The sequence below is a fragment of the Onychomys torridus genome, chromosome X (genome assembly GCF_903995425.1).
Source record: "Onychomys torridus chromosome X, mOncTor1.1, whole genome shotgun sequence".
NCBI lineage: Eukaryota > Metazoa > Chordata > Mammalia > Rodentia > Cricetidae > Onychomys > Onychomys torridus.
In genome coordinates, this window is record NC_050466.1 from 70,692,588 (window position 1) to 70,710,194 (window position 17,607).

The 17,607-nt window shown below is 40.0% G+C and overlaps 1 protein-coding gene across 1 annotated transcript; it reads right to left on the reverse strand.

Annotated features, from left to right (window-relative positions):
- Positions 1-3,422: 3,422 nt before the first annotated feature.
- Mageb16 (MAGE family member B16) lies at positions 3,423-4,631 on the reverse strand. Its single transcript, XM_036175596.1, has 2 exons — positions 4,455-4,631; positions 3,423-4,343 (listed from the first exon to the last, which is right to left on the reverse strand). The coding sequence occupies exons 1-2, from the start codon at positions 4,629-4,631 to the stop codon at positions 3,423-3,425; spliced, it is 1,098 nt and encodes a 365-aa protein (XP_036031489.1).
- Positions 4,632-17,607: the final 12,976 nt, after the last annotated feature.

Sequence of the window (17,607 nt, forward strand, 5' to 3'; positions counted from 1 at the left end):
ACAGACGAGAAAACTAAGGGTGACATAGTTGCTCTCAAGTACTATAAACAACATTACTTCTACTTCTAATTTAGTGGCAAGAACTATTAACATGATCCTTTATAATTGCAGGCCAATCTGTCAATAAAGCCAAGTCTTTGCCTGAGTCCAGGGAAAAGAGAAAGAACATAGATGGGCACGTGCAGTCTGTTCTATACACTGTACATTGTAGGTGCTAAATGTTGTCCAATAATTGGCAATACCCATTTTTCAATTCCTGTTCGAGTTTCTGAAGTCATTTGTTTGGAAAGCCTGGGCCACATCTATTTGTCAAAAGCACTCCATTAATCTCTATATTATAGGCTTCTTACTCACACTCAAATCTGTGGTGTCCTTTTCAAGAGTCACTACAATTATAATACACTGTGAATTTTCTTACTACTTTGGAGATTAACAAAGCATCAATTTATGATTCTTCGCTATCTGTTACCTGATTGATAATGCCTGATCAGTGACAAATGTGCACATATGAACACAGAAAAATGTAGACTAAGAGCCTGTTAAATGCCCCACTGGGGAAATGTGCCCTTGCTAAGCCTGATCACCTGAGTTCAGTCCCCAGAACCACATAGCAGAAGCAGATGACTACTGCAACAAAATACTTTCAAATTATATTAAAATAGAACTTACTAACAAATTAATCAGTTAACTAACATTATTCAAATATAAAATGTCTACAAGGAATCTGTTCTCCTTCCTAGAACTTTAGAGTATACAGGAATTAGAAACTTTGTACTTACTTGCTTAATCATTTTGATAGTCTTTTCTCATATTTCACTTATAAGAGATGTTTTGGCTTTTAAGCACCAAAATAAGGGTATTCACTGATATAACTTTGTTAAACAAACAAAAAAGTCCTATTAAAATCCTACTGCAAATAGCAGTTTTCAAAATCTGTCTTTTATCACTAATGCCATGGACTAGATTTCCCATGTAGACTGTGTTTAGCCGTTTATTTGAAAATTGTTCTGATAACGTATGATATCTTCCTATTGAGGATGGTCAGAAGTAAATTGTAATGCAAACATGACTTTTTGCATGAGACAGGGTATTGCTCTCAGAGGAGTTCTAAAGTAAGTGATGGAGCTTTCTGGCACACAGGAACAAAACAAACAAGACGAAACAAAACTAAAACAAAAAAACCAAGACAAGGTTATTATAATTCATTAAATAGATGAATCTTGGCAAAACTGTCAGCCCCTTCAAAGTCAGCTCTCAGAATGATGTGGAGGACTGGACAAGGGGTTAATGAAGTCCAATTTATTATAAATTACAGTATGAGAAACCCTGGGGAAAAATGAAGAAACACAAGACTGGATAGTAGTATAGAAATGGGTCTAGAAGAATTAATATCAGAGGTTCAGTCTCAGCCATTTCACACACCAAGCTATTTGAGTATTAGGCTTTTCGTTTGAAAGGAAATCTGGTAAGTTCTGACTGGTTTTGAATTTAAAATGTCACCTGTGTTGTGTTTTGAGTATTTGTCTAGTGGCACTCTTTTGAAAAGCTGTGAAACCATTCAGAAGTGAGACCTGGCTGGAAGAAGCAGAGCCCTTTTTTAGGTTACAGTCTGGCAATGGTACTGGTATGGCTCTAAGCTTTCTGGCCAGACAAAATGTGTTCCTGCCACCATGGACAGAGTGACTCCACTATGCCTTCCTCACTACAGTGGATTGAAACCCCTTGATTCTATCATATTTAGTCACACTGTTGAAAGAATAGCTAATATAAGTGTTATCATATAAGATTACTTGTAAGAGGGCATTATGAAAGCCTCAGAGTGCTTGATATACTAGAAGTATTTAGTTAATTGCGGTATTACTACAATTATTCTGACCAGTGATTCTACCAGTCTATCTTATATAAATTTTAAAATAATAATCACAAATCCCACAGAAATGGAACTTTGCCAGGCAGTGATGGTACATGCCTTTAATCCCAATACTTGGGAGGCAGACGCAGGTGAGTTTCTTTGAGTTCAAGGCCAGCCTGGTCTATAAAGTGAGTTCCAGGATAATCAGAGCTGTTACAGAGATATCCTCCTTGAAAAATAAACAAAAAAACCCAAAGAAACAAATAATGTGCCCCCCCCAAAAAAGAAAAGGAACTTCACATGAAGTAAAACAAGAGTTAAGTAAACCCCAGTAATTTTCCCCTAAGGAGATGTTATTTTAAAAATGGGAAGTGGGTTTATTTTCAGTGATGTAAGAATTCCTTCAGCTTTTGACAAGGACCAACTCATTTTCATCTAAATCAGCAATAATCTCACTGCTTATATCTTTAGTATATACAATTCAAATCATATTAAAGATAATTTATTTAAAATCTTTCCTAAATGGAATATTTTCTAACTTCACTAGCCCTGGGCAATGAATGCCAACCTGGTGTCTTCTGAGTCTCACTGTTAACTATCAAAACATCTTTAAGATTACTTGCAATTAAAACCTTAAGTTTATGATCAACATTCAACTGCACAGAGGTGGGGTCAGAGACAGACAATTTCTACTCTGCATGAAAACTGGGTCTATGATTATCAAAATCACAAAGTAACTAGTAAAGAGTTTTGCATTAAACTTTTGGAAGCCTTGAGGTGCATCATGTTCAGGTCTCACTATACATCAATCCTCTCCACCTCAAAATTTAACTTAAAGTTAACACTCTGAAGAAGTCCATCTGACCACAGCCATTTTTTTCTCCTTCGGGACATTTATACTTAACAGGATCATAAGGATCACTTTACCTGAAAACTCTATCTTTTATTTGTCTTTATAACTATTAGAGGATATATTACCATAAAGAATACATTTATAAGGGAAGAGACTACGTGTTGTTTAATGTAGAATCTTAGTATAGTAAAATAATTACTGAAAAGTAGATGCTCAAATAAGTTTTGGGTAATAAAAGAGACGGTAAAGGTGGGGTAAACTCTTGAATTTTATTACTCATGGCAACTATAACGCAAAGCAACTCCACATATACCATATAATTTTACTGAGAAATGGAATATTACAAAGAAAACATCAGTACAACACAGTTTAAAAGGTGGAAGCTTAGCAAAAGTATGTTTTACTACTCCAGGTAATTATACAGATAGATGGGATTATTTCACAATTAGTTTTATTCCATGGCAAAGCTCTTAGTACTAAATTTGTGAATGGCATTAAGTGGAGATTTCTGAAGCTAAACAACAATGCTACTAAGTACAACAATGTTCAAATAGAAAGGCCAAAAAGTGTAAGAAAAAAATGGCATGGTACACATACAAATTAGAACTATGTAGATAATATTCTTCCTCCTCTTTGTATCAAACTAGGACCTATATTTTCTCCTCAATGCTCCAGACTCTCTGCAAATTATACAGGAGTAATTTATCTCTGAACGTACTAGATATGAGGGAAGCTGCTGCCCATGGCACTAGAACTTGCACCAGAACTAGGTCTTGGGCCAGCACTGTTTAAAATCATGGCAAGGGTTCTCTCTTCTTCTTCTATCAGAGCCTCTTCATACTGAGACTGGAATGCAGTAGGGTCTGTCCCATGAACCTTGGCCACAAACTCTAACACTTTCATCTTACTAGTTTCAAATCGAGCCCGGGGACCCCACACATATTCATACTGTACAGGATCACTATTGGCTACTGGCTGGTACACCAGGTATTGCTCCTTCACAAACTCATCGGTTATCAGCTTCCTAGGGTCACCAAAGACAAAATGATTCATCCCAGAATAGATTCCCATTGGATTCAACACTTCCCAAATCTCGTCTTCAGTGGCACGGTTGCCTTTCATGAATACTACCCCTAGGATGAGTATCAGGAAACCAGTCTTAGGAAAGCTATACTCATCACTACGCATCCCATCATAGGTGAGACCTAGTTTGATAAAGAGAGCATAGCAGTGGTTGACAGGGTCTACTTCCTTTACATCCAAACCAAAGACCATTTCCATGCGTTCAGCAGCTCTCATGAGGATTTCATGGTAACGATATTCATCTTCTCTTACAATGAGTCTCAATATATCAGCCATGCTCATTATCTCTCTCATCTGATACTTGCACAGCATGTAATTCACCAAGAAATCAACTTTACTATCAACACTCATCATAGGTACATTCATGGTGTCTTGTTGAAATGGTGGATAGATTGGATAACTCTGCACTTGTTGGTTGCTAAGATCCTCACCTGATTCTCTTGAAGAGGCACAGGGACTCTGAAGACCCCCAGAAGTACTAGGTGTCTCATCTGCAGGATCATTCTGGTAGCTAGCCATCAGAGAATTAGAGGAGGAACATGGCTCCTCCACATCCTTGGAGACCTGTAGGCCCTGAGTCTCCTGACATGTCTGAGACTTCAGACTACTAGCCATAAGATGAGAGGAGGAACATGGTTCCTCCACATCATTAGAGACAGCTGCAACCTGTAGGCCTTGGGTCTCCTCACAGGTTTGGCCTTTCAGACTACTAGCCATAAGATGAGAGGAGGTACATGGCTCCTCCACATGGCTGGAGACTGTTGCAACCTGTAGGCCCTGGGTGTCCTCACAGGTCTGGCCTTGGTCAGCTGCACATTCTCGATTCTTTTGACGTTGAGACATGGTGATTCTGGTGACAAGAAGTAGCTAAGCGTGTGGACAGGAAGGCAGCAATAAGGAATCACTGTTTGAAAGAAAAAGGGAGGATGTGAGGTAATCAGCTAGTAAAATCAATTATAGTAACTGTGATAAAAGCCACTTTCAATGGACTTCTGAATATCATGTTGTTGTAGAATAATTATTCTGTACACTGTAAATATGTATTGTTCTCATTGAAAATAAAAAGCTGACTGGCAAGTAGCTAGACAGGAAGTATAGGTAGGACAGCCAGACACAGAGACGGTTGGGAACAAGAAAGGCAGAGTCAAAGGAGTCTCCAGCTAGCCACAGAAGGAGCAGGAGATGAATGAGCCATGCTAATAAAGGTACCACCATGTGGCAAGGTGTAAATAAGGAATATGGGTTAACTTGAAATATAAGAGCTAGTTAGTAATAAGTCTGAGCTATTGGCAGAGCATTTACAATTAACATAAGCCTCTGTATGGTAATTTGGAAGTGGCTGCTGCAGCAGGAAATCTCTGTCCACATATGTACCCAAATGTTCAGTGAAAATTTCCACATAAAACCCAAGAAAGCTTAAAAAAAAAAAAAGGATTCTAAACACACAGAGAAACAGAGCCAAGTTCGGCTTCTTGGTAACCATCTTTTCTCGGGTAGGCTGTTTGCTAGCTGCAAACAGAGGCATGGCTCCTTTAAGAGACGGCTTCCTGTCTCAGTGCTAATGGCCCTGCTACCAAACTTTTGGATGGGGTTTGTGGCGTGCTGCTCAGACCCTGACACTCTCCAGAGTTAGAGCAGTGAACATGGCTCTCACCAGTGCCTCCACCATGAAACTGGTCTCTCAGGGAACCAGGTGGGGCACAGCCAGTCACCAGGGCAGTGGCAAAGGTCCTAGCCATGTCACTTAACAGTTTAAAGACTCATGTGGTCAGAAAAAGTTATATTCAGTAAAGAAAGATTCAGATGAAAAAGAAAAACCTTTAAAAGAGTTACAATGTGTTTAAAAATATACATAGGCTTTGGAGAAGGTATAGACAGTCATAAAAAAGAAATATATAGTTTTAAAATAATAAAGTCTTTAAAGGGAGTAAAGTAATAAAAAAAAGCCTCATAAAAATGGAAAATACACAGAGAGTCTAGATCCTGTATGTTATTGTGCTGTCTTTGAATTTTTTTTTTTTTGGCTGCTAAGAGACATCGGATTATGAAAAGTGCTGGTTTAAACCAACCTATATATTTTAAAAGCATCTTATCTTCAAAATTTAAGTCAAAAGATAAGTTACTTTGGGAGAGAGGTTATGATTTTGTTTCTGCAGGAAATGAGAAGCGATGGATTCATTCCAGGTTAAGGAAAATCAGGTTTGACTGAGAAAGGTCCCTGAAAATCCTTGATACAAATATAAAAAAATAAACCTAAAAGAACTATAAGACAAGACACGTGATGTATATTTTACCTGCTCAAACATAAAACAAAAAAATCATCTTTGGCTGATTTATGTACAATATACAGTCCATACTTGTATTAATGCAGATATGTTACCTTTAAATGTTTATGTATTTTCAGAGCAATGGGACCAGACAACAATGAAAATGGAAGGCCCAGTTGATCCAGCATCCAAAAGAGCTTCAAGACTGCTTACTGAGATGATCCAGCCTCACAGAATACTACAGCCAAGCCTTAACAATTTTTTCAGGGTCTTAAATTTTCTCAGGGTCCCCCAAAGATTACCAGTGCCCCCAATTAGCAGGAAATAGTCTAGAATACTATGCTCACATGGGTTATGGTTATTTATTATCATTTATGGAGGGTTGGCTATAAGTTGTTACGGATAATGGTCAGGAAAAAAAGCTAAACAAAGGAGATTAGATTCAAGGACCTTTTCCTGAAAAGAAAAAGGGGGGCTATAGAAACGAGAGGGAAAATGGGCAGATTAATCAAAAAAAAAAAAAACCAATTAATCTTAAATATTTTACAGTGGTATGAATTTTGGTTTATTGATACAAATTCAAAGTTATTTCTGTAATAATGTACATATGTTTCTACTCTTGTTTGGGGTATTATGCTTCTGCAGCTCATTTAAACATTTAATGTATAATTAAGAAATACATATCAATAGTTATTAATAATATTCACACTTATGTTAGATATGTTTTCAGGGCCACACACCAGATATACTTAGGTAAATAGATGGTCTTCAAACACTTCAAAGATCTACAGAATATGGCATTTTAATATGTTTAATAACCTAAGGCTTTTCATGACAGTGAGACACACCTGTTCCTGGCAGCATCAATTACTTTAAAGAGGATGACGGGCATTGAACAAACTCCATATGGAGTTCATTTTCTTTATGGCAAGAGCTAGCCATATGAGCAAAGAAACTGCCCTTGCCTCAATTGCTGACAGTTACTGTTCAAACTGGACCAGCAAGATGCAACAAAAGAAAGTGACCACCAAACTTTGCCATGACAAGGTAGGACAGTTCTTCAAAATTTCCTGCTTCTGAAAAAAAGTCAGCCAGATACACTAGGCCCATGGGCCAAAGATGGATGCTACAATCTGACAGAAGAACTTTGGATGACTGTTCAGACAGCAAGATATCCCTGTCATTAAGTAACATTTCACCTTCCGGGGTATTTGATGGAGTTTAAGAGTAGATAGTCATAGTTAAATTTTTCCCTAGTTAGGATAGAAGGCAAATTAGGTATAAAACTTTAGACTCACCAAGACAGGATAGATAATTGAGTATTTTTTTCTAATTTTGTCAAATACAAATGGACTGGATATTGTAACTGTAATTATAAATAACTGTTCTGTTGTATATAATTTTACTATGTTAAAGTTAAAACCTACCTTTTTAATTAGACAAAAGGGGGAAATGCTGTGGAATATTCTTTCTGTATACTGTAAATATGCATTGCTCTCATTGATAATAAAAAGCTGAGTGGCTGGTAGCTATACAGGAAGTACAGGTGGGATAGCCAGAAAGAGGAGGCTGGGAACAAGAAGGGCAGAGTCAGAGGAGTTGCCAGCCAGATGCAAAGGGAGCAGGAGATGAATATTAGCCATACTAATGAAAGTAGTGACTTGTGGCAGAGTGTAAATAAGATATAAGTTAACTTAAAATACAAGAGCTAGTTAGTAATAAGTCTGAGCTATCGGGAGAGCATTTATAATTAATATAAGCCTCTGTGTAGTAATTTGGAAGCAGCTTCTGGGACAGGAATACTCTGCTTACATTATATGATAAAGGTTCACAGGAAAAAAACTGGTAGAGGAAAATAAGAGACCCTGAGTGCTAGCCAACCCAACATGAAAGTTATCAAGGTTCATAGTAAACATATTTAGCTCTATAGTTCCCACTTCTTTTCTTTTCATTTTTTTTTAACCAGAGCTGAGGACCAAACCCAGGGACTTGCACTTACTAGGCAAGCACTCTACCACTGAGCTAAATCCCCAACCCCCCCCCCACTTATTTTCTAAATGAAATAAAGGTCTACAATCTCCATAAGTATGATCAACATGGAATCTGATGCCACATTCTGTGCCATAACAAAAACTAACCCCTCAAAGTTGGGTATGAAGTCCTACTTGTAGTTTAGGAATTATAGGCAACTGATAGCTACTGGTATTTAAGAGTTTTCTGGGCTGGAGAGATGGCTCAGAGGTTAAGAGCAGTGAATCTTCTTCTAGAGGTCCTGAGTTCAATTCCCAGCACCCACATGATGGTTTACAACCATCTGTAATGAAATCTGGTACCCTCTTCCAGCCTGAAGGGATGTATGCAGAACACCATATGCATAATAAATAAATAATTTTTTTTTAAAAAAAGAGTCTGTTTTCTTTAAGGGTATATTGTACTCTGGTAGGTTGACTATAATCCCATGGATGGCCACATACCCCCAAAACTACATAGTGGCACAAATTGTACTTAATTGGTTAAAAATAAAAGATTACACAAAGATGGATAGGGAGGGAAGGGGGTTGGATCTGGGAGGAACTGGGCAAAGGGGGAATATGATCAAAATTCAGTGAAATTTTCAAAAAAGAAATTAAAACCTGTTTCCTTAAGACAAAAATCATACCTTTTTGGAAATTTAAGAATAAAATGGGAAGCTCCCTCTAATTTGGAAATTCTTTGGGTCAAATGTAGAAACTAAACACAGATTTTTTTGTTTGGTATGGTTATCCCCTCAATAGTCAAGGAGCCTTACTTAGAACCAAATAGGTTTATCTCCTCCATTGGAAGTTTATCTATGTCAGAAGATTACTACCACCTCTCTTAGAGGTAGATGAAGTAAGCTGCTCATGTACTATCCTATTTGAATTACCTAAAGGAATGAATAGAGTATCAGGGCAGTTAATTTGTTATCATTTTTATACTTAACTGTACGGGTCAGTCATTGTTAACTCAATGTGTATGTGTGTATGTATATGTGTGTGTATGTATGTGTGTGTGTGTGTGTGTGTGTGTGTGTGTGTGTGTGTATGTGTGTGTGTGTGTGTGTATCTTGAGACCTTCCCTTTTGTTGAACTGATATTCCATCATTCTAAATACTTGTGTCCCTGTTATCACAAAGGAGGAACTTAAAGACATTTAATTCATCCATTTTCCCCTTACAATCTACCAACTAATCAACTATGGTGGGACAGAATTCTGTTGAGATCACTCTGTTCTTGAGTATAGGTTCCTATTTGTCTCACTAATTGTCCTTTCTTTAAACAATGTAAGTGTCTGGGATATATAATTTGCTTAGAACAAAATATGTCTTAAATCAACAGGAACAAGAAATCACTATATATCACAGCCTGGCAGTCTTTTCCAGTGCCTATCCAGGCACATAGGGAAATGATGTAGAGCGCCAGATATTCTGAGATGCATGATTCCTTGGGGCCTTTAGTCAAGGGTTTTATTTGGAGTACTGATTGAGCTACACTTTGTGCATTTTGATAGCTACTGTTTCAATTCCCTACCAGAATTAGTTGTCATCAACTCAGACAACGGTAGGGAAGGGTATGAGAAATTTGTCTTCCAAAACAAAGCTTACCTCTACACAACAGAGGATTCATTTCTTGGAGACCTATGCACTTGGAAGGGTAGATCACTCAGCCTTCTTTCAGGGTCCTGCCTTTGATTTTGGTAGGATTTGTGACATTTTATGCTACTTGATGTGACAGGGGTCTATAGCAACAAAACTCTCTCCTTCCTAAATGCCAATTATGAAGAAGAGGAATACTTATCCAAACCTAAGGTCCCCTAGACTAACAACAGCATTGGAGTTTTGTTTTGTCTCTTCTATCCTATTATGGGTAATAGCCTCAATCTTATCTGTGTCCCAGTCTGGACACAGTGCTAGCAGTGTGGTGTATACATTTTTATCTTAATCTGAGGCTGCCATTAGAACAAATAAATTTACTTTTTTGAGTCAGGAAAATGAAAAGAGTAATGAAATCCCAAGTATCACTTCAAGAGTTCAAAATTGAAGACCAGCGTGGAACACTAGCAGACAGCAACTGTAATAAAATGAATGGACTTCAATCTTTATTCAATGCCTACACATCAGTTACTAGCACTGCTTAAGACTCCTTGCCCTTGCTAGTCTTTTTTTTTTTCTTGTACTAACTACCCAACTATTAAGAGAACAAAAATGGGTCCTTCCCATGTACTTCCCAGCATCCAAGCTCTAACATTATAGGTAGACATTGTGGAGCCATATGTTTCCCCAAGTGCTGACTCAGAATTGCTTACCTTAATTCCTGAAAGTACCTTTGAATATTCCCTCAAATTTTCTGGCTTCAGTGATTTAGATCAAAGGTCACAGCTTCTGAAAAGAAAAGAAAGTGATGGCATAAAGGATATGTCTTGTGGATAACCCTTCCAGAGTCATCCCAGGCCTGAGCAAGGAGGCAGAGAAGAACATCCTGATAAGCCTTTCATCTGGAATGTAGTCCATGTGGCTTTCTATATTTTGAATAGAGGTTCCTTGAATACTCACATGGCCTAGGGTTCTTAGTCTAGAATTTATAATCTCACTACAAAGTATCCTTCCAAATAAATTGCTGTCCTAGTTTCCTTCTCCAGGTGCTATGATAAAATATTGGCCCAAAATCAACTTAGTGGGAAACAGTTTATTTCACCTCACTCACAAAGGCAGTCAGAGCAAAAACTCGAATTTATAATCTCACTACAAAGTATCCTTCCAAATAAATGCCATGAAATTGCTGTCCTAGTTTTCTTCTCCAGGTGCTATGATAAAATATTGACTAGAAAACAACTTAGGAGGAAAGAGTTTATTTCACCTCACAAGTTATAGCCTATCACAAAAGAAGTCAGAGCAAGAACTCAAGAATCTGGAGGCAGGACCTGAAGCAGAGACCATGGAGGAATGCTGCATATTGGCTTTCTTCCCCTGGCCTTTTGGTGGTATGAATAAGAATGCCCCCACCCCATAGGCTCATATATTTCACTGCTTAGTCACTGGAGTGACACTATTTGAAAGAATTAAAAAGATTAGGTGTGGTCTTGTTAGAGGAAATGTGCCACTGGGGGTAGGCTTTGAGATTTCAAAAGCCCATGCCAAGCTCAGAGTCTCTCTCTGCCTATGGATCAAGAAATAGTTCTCAGGAACTTCTCCAGCCTACATGCTGCCATACTTCCCACCATGATACTACTATATTAAACCTTTGAAACTGTAAGCAAGTCCCAAATTGAACACTTTCTCTTATATGACCGCCTTAGTCATGGTGTCTCTTCACAGCAATGGAATAATGACTAAGACAGAAGTTGGTACTAGAGAATGGGGTATTGTGACAGTCAAGCCCATGCTGCTTGTTGACAGAATGTGGACTTTGGGACTCTGGATTAGGAAAGCACTTGAATACTTTAAAGGGGGCTTAGTGGACCATACTAGTAGGCTCATGGGAGACAGAGGTGCTTAGAGCAATTATGATGGCCTGGCTCAAGAGGTTTCAGATGGGAAACATAATCCTTGAAACCATTTTTGTGATATTCTGGCAAAGAACATAGCTACATTTCATCCTTGTCCTTAAAAATCTGTCTGGGGCTAAATTGAAGAATTTTGGGTTAATGGCTCTGGCAAAAGTGATTTTAGCCGGGCAGTGGTGGCGCATGCCTTTAATTCCAACACTCGGGAGGCAGAGCCAGGCGGGCGGATCTCTGTGAGTTCGAGGCTAGTCTGGTCTACAAATCAAGTTCCAAGAAAGGCACAAAGCTACACAGAGAAACCCTATCTGGGGGGGGGGGGGGTTGGGGATTTAGCCCTGGGTTTGGTCCTCAGCTCTAGGGGAAAAAAAAGAAGTGATTTTAAGATAGCCTAGTTATTAATTCAGTCCTATGGATATTATTTTCACTCTTATGCAGATATATAATGAAAAGGAGCAAGCTGGAAAAGAGAAATACAAAATGCATACTACTTTGAAGAGAAAAGAAGCACCAGGAAGTATAATGGAGCAAAGTTGGACTCAAGGAGATTAAAAAAAAATTAAAGAAAAGGAAAAGCCTTATGCAAAATGAAATAAAGGGAAGGGAAGCGTGGCTTCAGGGCAAGATTATAAGCAGCTAAGCTTACTGCTTGTGAAAAGGATTTAGCATCTTTTTTTGTTGTTGTTTTTCAAGACATGGTTTCTCTGTGTAGTTTTAGTACCTGTCCTGGAACCTGCTCTGTGGACCAGGCTGACCTCACAGAGATCCACCTGGCTCTGACTCCCAGAGTGGGAGTGCTGGGATTAAAGGCATATGCCACCACTGCCAAGCACAGCATGTGAAAAGGATTTAAAGAAAAGCTTATGTAGGGAAGGCAACCATCAACAACACAAAGCTGATGCAAATGTTACTGAAGGAGCCAGCTAAATTCCAACCCCAGTAACAGCAGGGGTTGTGGCATATTCCTCCTCAGCTAAGGAAAGCCACTGAAGCAAGCCACGTGTCAGACATATCCTTGTATGGATGCCCTAAGAGGCCACTATGTGAAGCCATGAAGGTAAAGCCTGGACTGTGTTGAAGACCCCAAGACATTGGAAATGCCAAAGTCATGAGATACCTGCCACTGAAAGCTGCAGGCCAGGTGTGGAACAAGCCTAAGAGAAAGTAGTATGTTGCAATCAACAAAGCTGAAATAAGGTGGAGACCTGGAGAGTGCTATGACATCAGAGATCCAGAATTTCTTACCCTGCTGGTTTTCCATTCTTACTTTGGTCTGGTGTTTCCTCACTGTATTGGCTGGTTTTGTGTGTCAACTTGACACAAGCTAGAGTCATCAGAGCTGGGAGCCTCAGCTGAGGAAATGCCTCCTTGAGACCCAGCTGTAAGGCATTTTCTTATATTGTGGTCAATGCGAGAGGGCCCAGGCCATGGTGGGTGGTGCCATACTTGGGCTGCTCATCCTGGGTTTTATAAGAAGGTAGGCTGAGCAAGCCATGAGGAGCTAGCCAGTAAGCAGCTCCTTTCCAGGAGCCTGCCCTGTTGAGTTCCTGTCCTGACTTCCTTCAGTGATGAACAGAAATGCTGAAGTGTAAGCCTAATAAATAATAAACTGTTTCCCTCCACAACTTGCTTTTTGATCATGGTGTTTTGTCACAGCAATAGAAACCCAAACTAATACACTCACTGTGTTCCCTTTCCTTCCTTTTAGAATGATAATGTATTGCTTTTTCTCCCTTGGTATTCCTACTAGTGCCACTTTCCTTTTTTATTTAAAAAAATTATCTATTTATCTATCTATCTATCTATCTATTAATTATGTACACAGAAGAGGGTGCCAGATCTCATTACAGATGGTTGTGAGCCACCATGTGGTTGCTGGGAATTGAACTCAGGACCTCTGGAAGAGCAGTCAGTGCTCTTAACCTCTGAGCCATCTCTCCAGTCCTAGTGCCACTTTCTTAAACCATAATTCTCAACTGCATTCTGTCAATCCTTATCAACACAGTGTACCACTCAGACCCTACCAAAGTGGCTTCTTTTTAGAGCAGAGACCATCACAGAAATCCCCAACTAGTCAAAATACAGGAAAAAAGCTCATAGTGTCATATCCAGCCCCAAATGATATATCTATAACGTAACCACTACACCTAAGCCTCAGGGTACTTACTTTGAAGAAGAGGAATGGAACATTTGTAACAAGCAAAGGCAGGAGGACTGTCAAAATTAGCCTGGTCTACAGAGCCAGATCCAGGTAATCCTAAACTACAAGGTGGGATCCTGTCTCAAAATCCAAAACAACTTATTCCTATTTGAAGAGCTATTGGTAAGAAATGTCAACTGGAAATGGGAGAGTCAGTTTTCTTCAGAGATGTGGGCCCCAAGAGACTCCACAAGATGGTCCCACACTCATGCGCACATGGGTAGCATGAAATGGACTCTGGCTATTAAAGAGAGGGAGGGATGTTATGTAACAAGCAGCTGTGAGGACAGAGTTAGAAGGTAAGTCCCTATTGTTGAAAACACATGCACTTCACAAACAGGAGGCAGAGATCCTTTAGCTGGAACTGACCTGAATGCCTTTTTCCTGAGAACTAGATTTCAAATTACCAGAAGGCACCATGCAATCTTCCAAAGGGGAGAGGCAAACAACAGTCCTACCCAGCTATGATCCCTATGAACCGCAACCAGCATGGCATGATAATCCTAAGGGCACAGTAGTGGAACACATACCTTGGCAGTAATAAATAGCTTTCTAATTGGACTTAAAACCTACCCAAAAGAGGAAAGCCATGCCTGGTCCTGGAAACTTAGCTAACTCCCCAGTGATAGTAACATCATCAATATTGGAGAACATACAACCACTAGTTTATTAAGCTAGCATAATCTGTAACGATCTAAACATCTGTCCTTCTTTCTACCCACTGATACTTGTAGTCTTCGCTCCTTAACAAGAAAACTTCTCACTATGGAGACCACTACAGAAAACCCCATTCAATAAAAATGCAGAGCTATGGAGCTCAGTCCTAATGTCTACATCTACAAAACACTCCTGCATCTAAGGCTTAGGGAACACTGTGAAGGAGGGGAAGCAAAGATTGTAAGAGCTAGAAGATCAGGGAATTTTCTGTGGAATGTCTCCTAGTTATGTCAGAAACCCACAAATTGTCACCAACACGACTGTTCAAACATGAGATAAATAAGGAAGATAGAAATAGACAAGCCAAAGTGGATGGGGGAAAAGTTCATGACACCCCCAAATTACACAAGGAACTACAGGCAATGAAGAAATGATGAGAGCAAGAGAAATCTAACTCCCCAGGGAAGAGCATATTAATTGATTATTCAATACAAATGGTCATCCCTGAAAACACATACGAGTAACATTGAATAACATTATAAAGACTGTATAGGTTATATTTTGAAGTATATACATATACATATATGCATACAATAATCATTAACAAAAAGGCCATCAATTTGAAAGAGAAAAAGTAGGGTTATATGGGAGAGTTTGAAGGGAGGAAAGGGAGGGAGAAATGTTGTAATTATATTATTATGTCAAAAAAATTATGAAGCACAACAAAAAATAGATTGGGAGGGAAAAAGTGTTGGTGGGATATGGGAGGGATTAAGGGGAAGTAGATTTGATCCAAACATATTTTATCCATCTATGTATGTTAAACAAATAATTAAAAAGTAACCAACATCCAAAAAACCTCTGCCTCCCAACCCCCAGACCATATTTCTCTAAGAAACCCTAGAAACCCATGCTGGAGTGAAAATTCAGTGGTTAATTGAGTAGTTTGTTCCGAACACCCTTTAACAGGTGTTTCACAATCTTCCTGTAACTCTAGCTCCAGGAGATCTGACACTCCTCTTCTGGTATTTGCACTCACACGTCCATCCATATGTATGTAAAAGCACACAATTAAAAATCAAATCAATCTTTATTTAATTAAAAAAATATATAAAAGAGGGACAGGAGAGATGGCTCAGTGCTTAAGGGCACTGGCTGTTCTTCCAGACAACCCATATAGCAACTCAGAACTGTAACTATATATAGTTCTAGGTGATCTGATACCCTCACAGAGACACATGCAAGCAAAACAACAATGAACATTAAAATAGTCATTTAAAGTGATGAGTTTTAGGCCTCCTGAAGGCCTCTCCACCATGGCAACAAACTGAATCAGGAAAAGCACAGGTTTAATGGGTAAAACATTCCCAGGTCCACAGAGAAGAGACAGGGACTCCAGATTTTGGGGATGCTGTTATATATCCCCTGTGGGAGTCGTCCTGAGCCTCTCTGGGGGGAGGAGCTCTATTTGGCGGGCTTTGAAGGGGCGGGCTTAGGGAGGAGCTGTATTTGGCGGGCTTTGAAGGGGCGGGCTTGGGGAGGAGCTGTGTTTGGCGGGCTTTTGAATGGGCAGGTTTAGCGAAAGAGAGGGGGAAGGGAGCCCAGGTGGATCTTCCAACAGACTCCTTCCAAACATTCCAGAATCTTTGGGTGCAAGGGGTTGAGGTGGAGCTCCCACCCAAACATAAAGAAATAAAAAAGAAACCCTAGGATGTCATTTGGAGACATTTTGTGCAAACCGCCCAAACCAGAACATACTGTGGCAACTTCCAGCAGATAACAGAAAATATTCCCTTGGGACCTGTACCTTTATAAGCCCTAAACCTCCTATTTTCCCTTATGTGTGCACATTACCATCACCATCAGACTAAGGCCTCCCTTTTCCCAGGGTGCATCCTCTCCTCAACTCAGAGTCCACCCTGGCCCTCGCCGTTATTGCATAGAAGCGGATTCCTTAATTCTTCCTGAGCAGAAGATTTCAAAGGATGCCTCCCGTTTTCGAAGCTAGGCCTCTGAGTGAAATCCTGCCTCTAAACTTGTATAAAGTTTACTGCAGCCCAGACCAGGCCCAGACTCGTGCCGTGAGGCTCTCTGTTCAATGTAGAATCCCCTAAATCCTTATTTAGAATCTTTTTTTTTTTCCGACAGGGTTTCTCTGTGTAGGTTTGGAGCCTGTCCTGGAACTCACTCTGTAGCCCAGGCTGGGACTAAAGGCCTGCGCCACCGCTGCTGGGCTAGAATTTTTTTTTCCCCCGAGACAGGGTTTCTCTGTGTAGCTTTGCGCCTGTCTGTCCTGGAACTCACTTGGTAGCCCAGGCTGGCCTTGAACTCACAGAGATCCGCCTGGCTCTGCCTCCTGAGTGTTGGGATTAAAGGCGTGTGCCATCACCGCCCCGCCCCCCCATATTTTTTTTAACAATCATCAATACCTGGGACATTGCTTCTTCTCCCTTCCATCCTTACTGTACGCCAGCTTCAGCTGCTTCTGAACTAGGCTTTCCTTTACAGCTTTACCCACTTTGTAACGTCACTTCCAGTACGTGGTTTTCCAAGGGCTGCAGCAGTAACACACTGCGCATGCTCCTGAGTTCCTTACCAGAAGTTTGGTTTTTTTTGTTTGTTTGTTTGTTTTTTTCTTCCACCTTATCACACGGGTTTCTAAAAAGCCCTAGGATTTTACTTCTGTGTAGCTGGGATCTGGCCTCTCATGTCAGTATACCTGAAAGGCTATCAGGGTTCAAGAGTCATTCTGTAGTAACTTACAAAGAAGACACAGCCACGGTAAGTCACTGGCAGATTCTTTGTAAGGTGCCCCCCCCCCCCCAACACACACACACACACTCGGTTTCTCTGTGTAGTGTTTGGTGCCTGTCTTCGAACTCACTCTGTAGTCTAGACTGGCCTGCAACTCACAGAGATCGGCCTGTCTCCACAGAGATCGGCCTGTCTCTGCCTCCCGAGTGCTGGAACTAAAGGCGTGCGCCACCGCTGCCGGGCTAGAATCATATTTTTTAACAATCATCAGTACCTGGGACACTGCTTCTTCTCTCTTCCATCTTTACTATACGCCAGCTTCAGCCGCTTCTGAACAAGGCTTTCCTTTACAGATTTTAGCTCTGTAACGTCACTTCCAGTGTGTGGTTTTCCACCGGCAGTAACACACTGCGCATGCGCCTAG

What these genes read in the sequence shown, in the direction of transcription:
- Mageb16 (XM_036175596.1), bottom strand. Translation starts at nt 4,631, where the DNA reads ATGTCTCAACGTCAAAAGAATCGAGAATGTGCAGCTGACCAAGGCCAG. An exon ending in AGGAGACCCAAGGCCTACAG is followed by an intron (nt 4,344 to 4,454) that starts GTTGCAGCTGTC and finishes CAGGTCTCCAAG; the next exon opens with GATGTGGAGGAGCCATGTTC.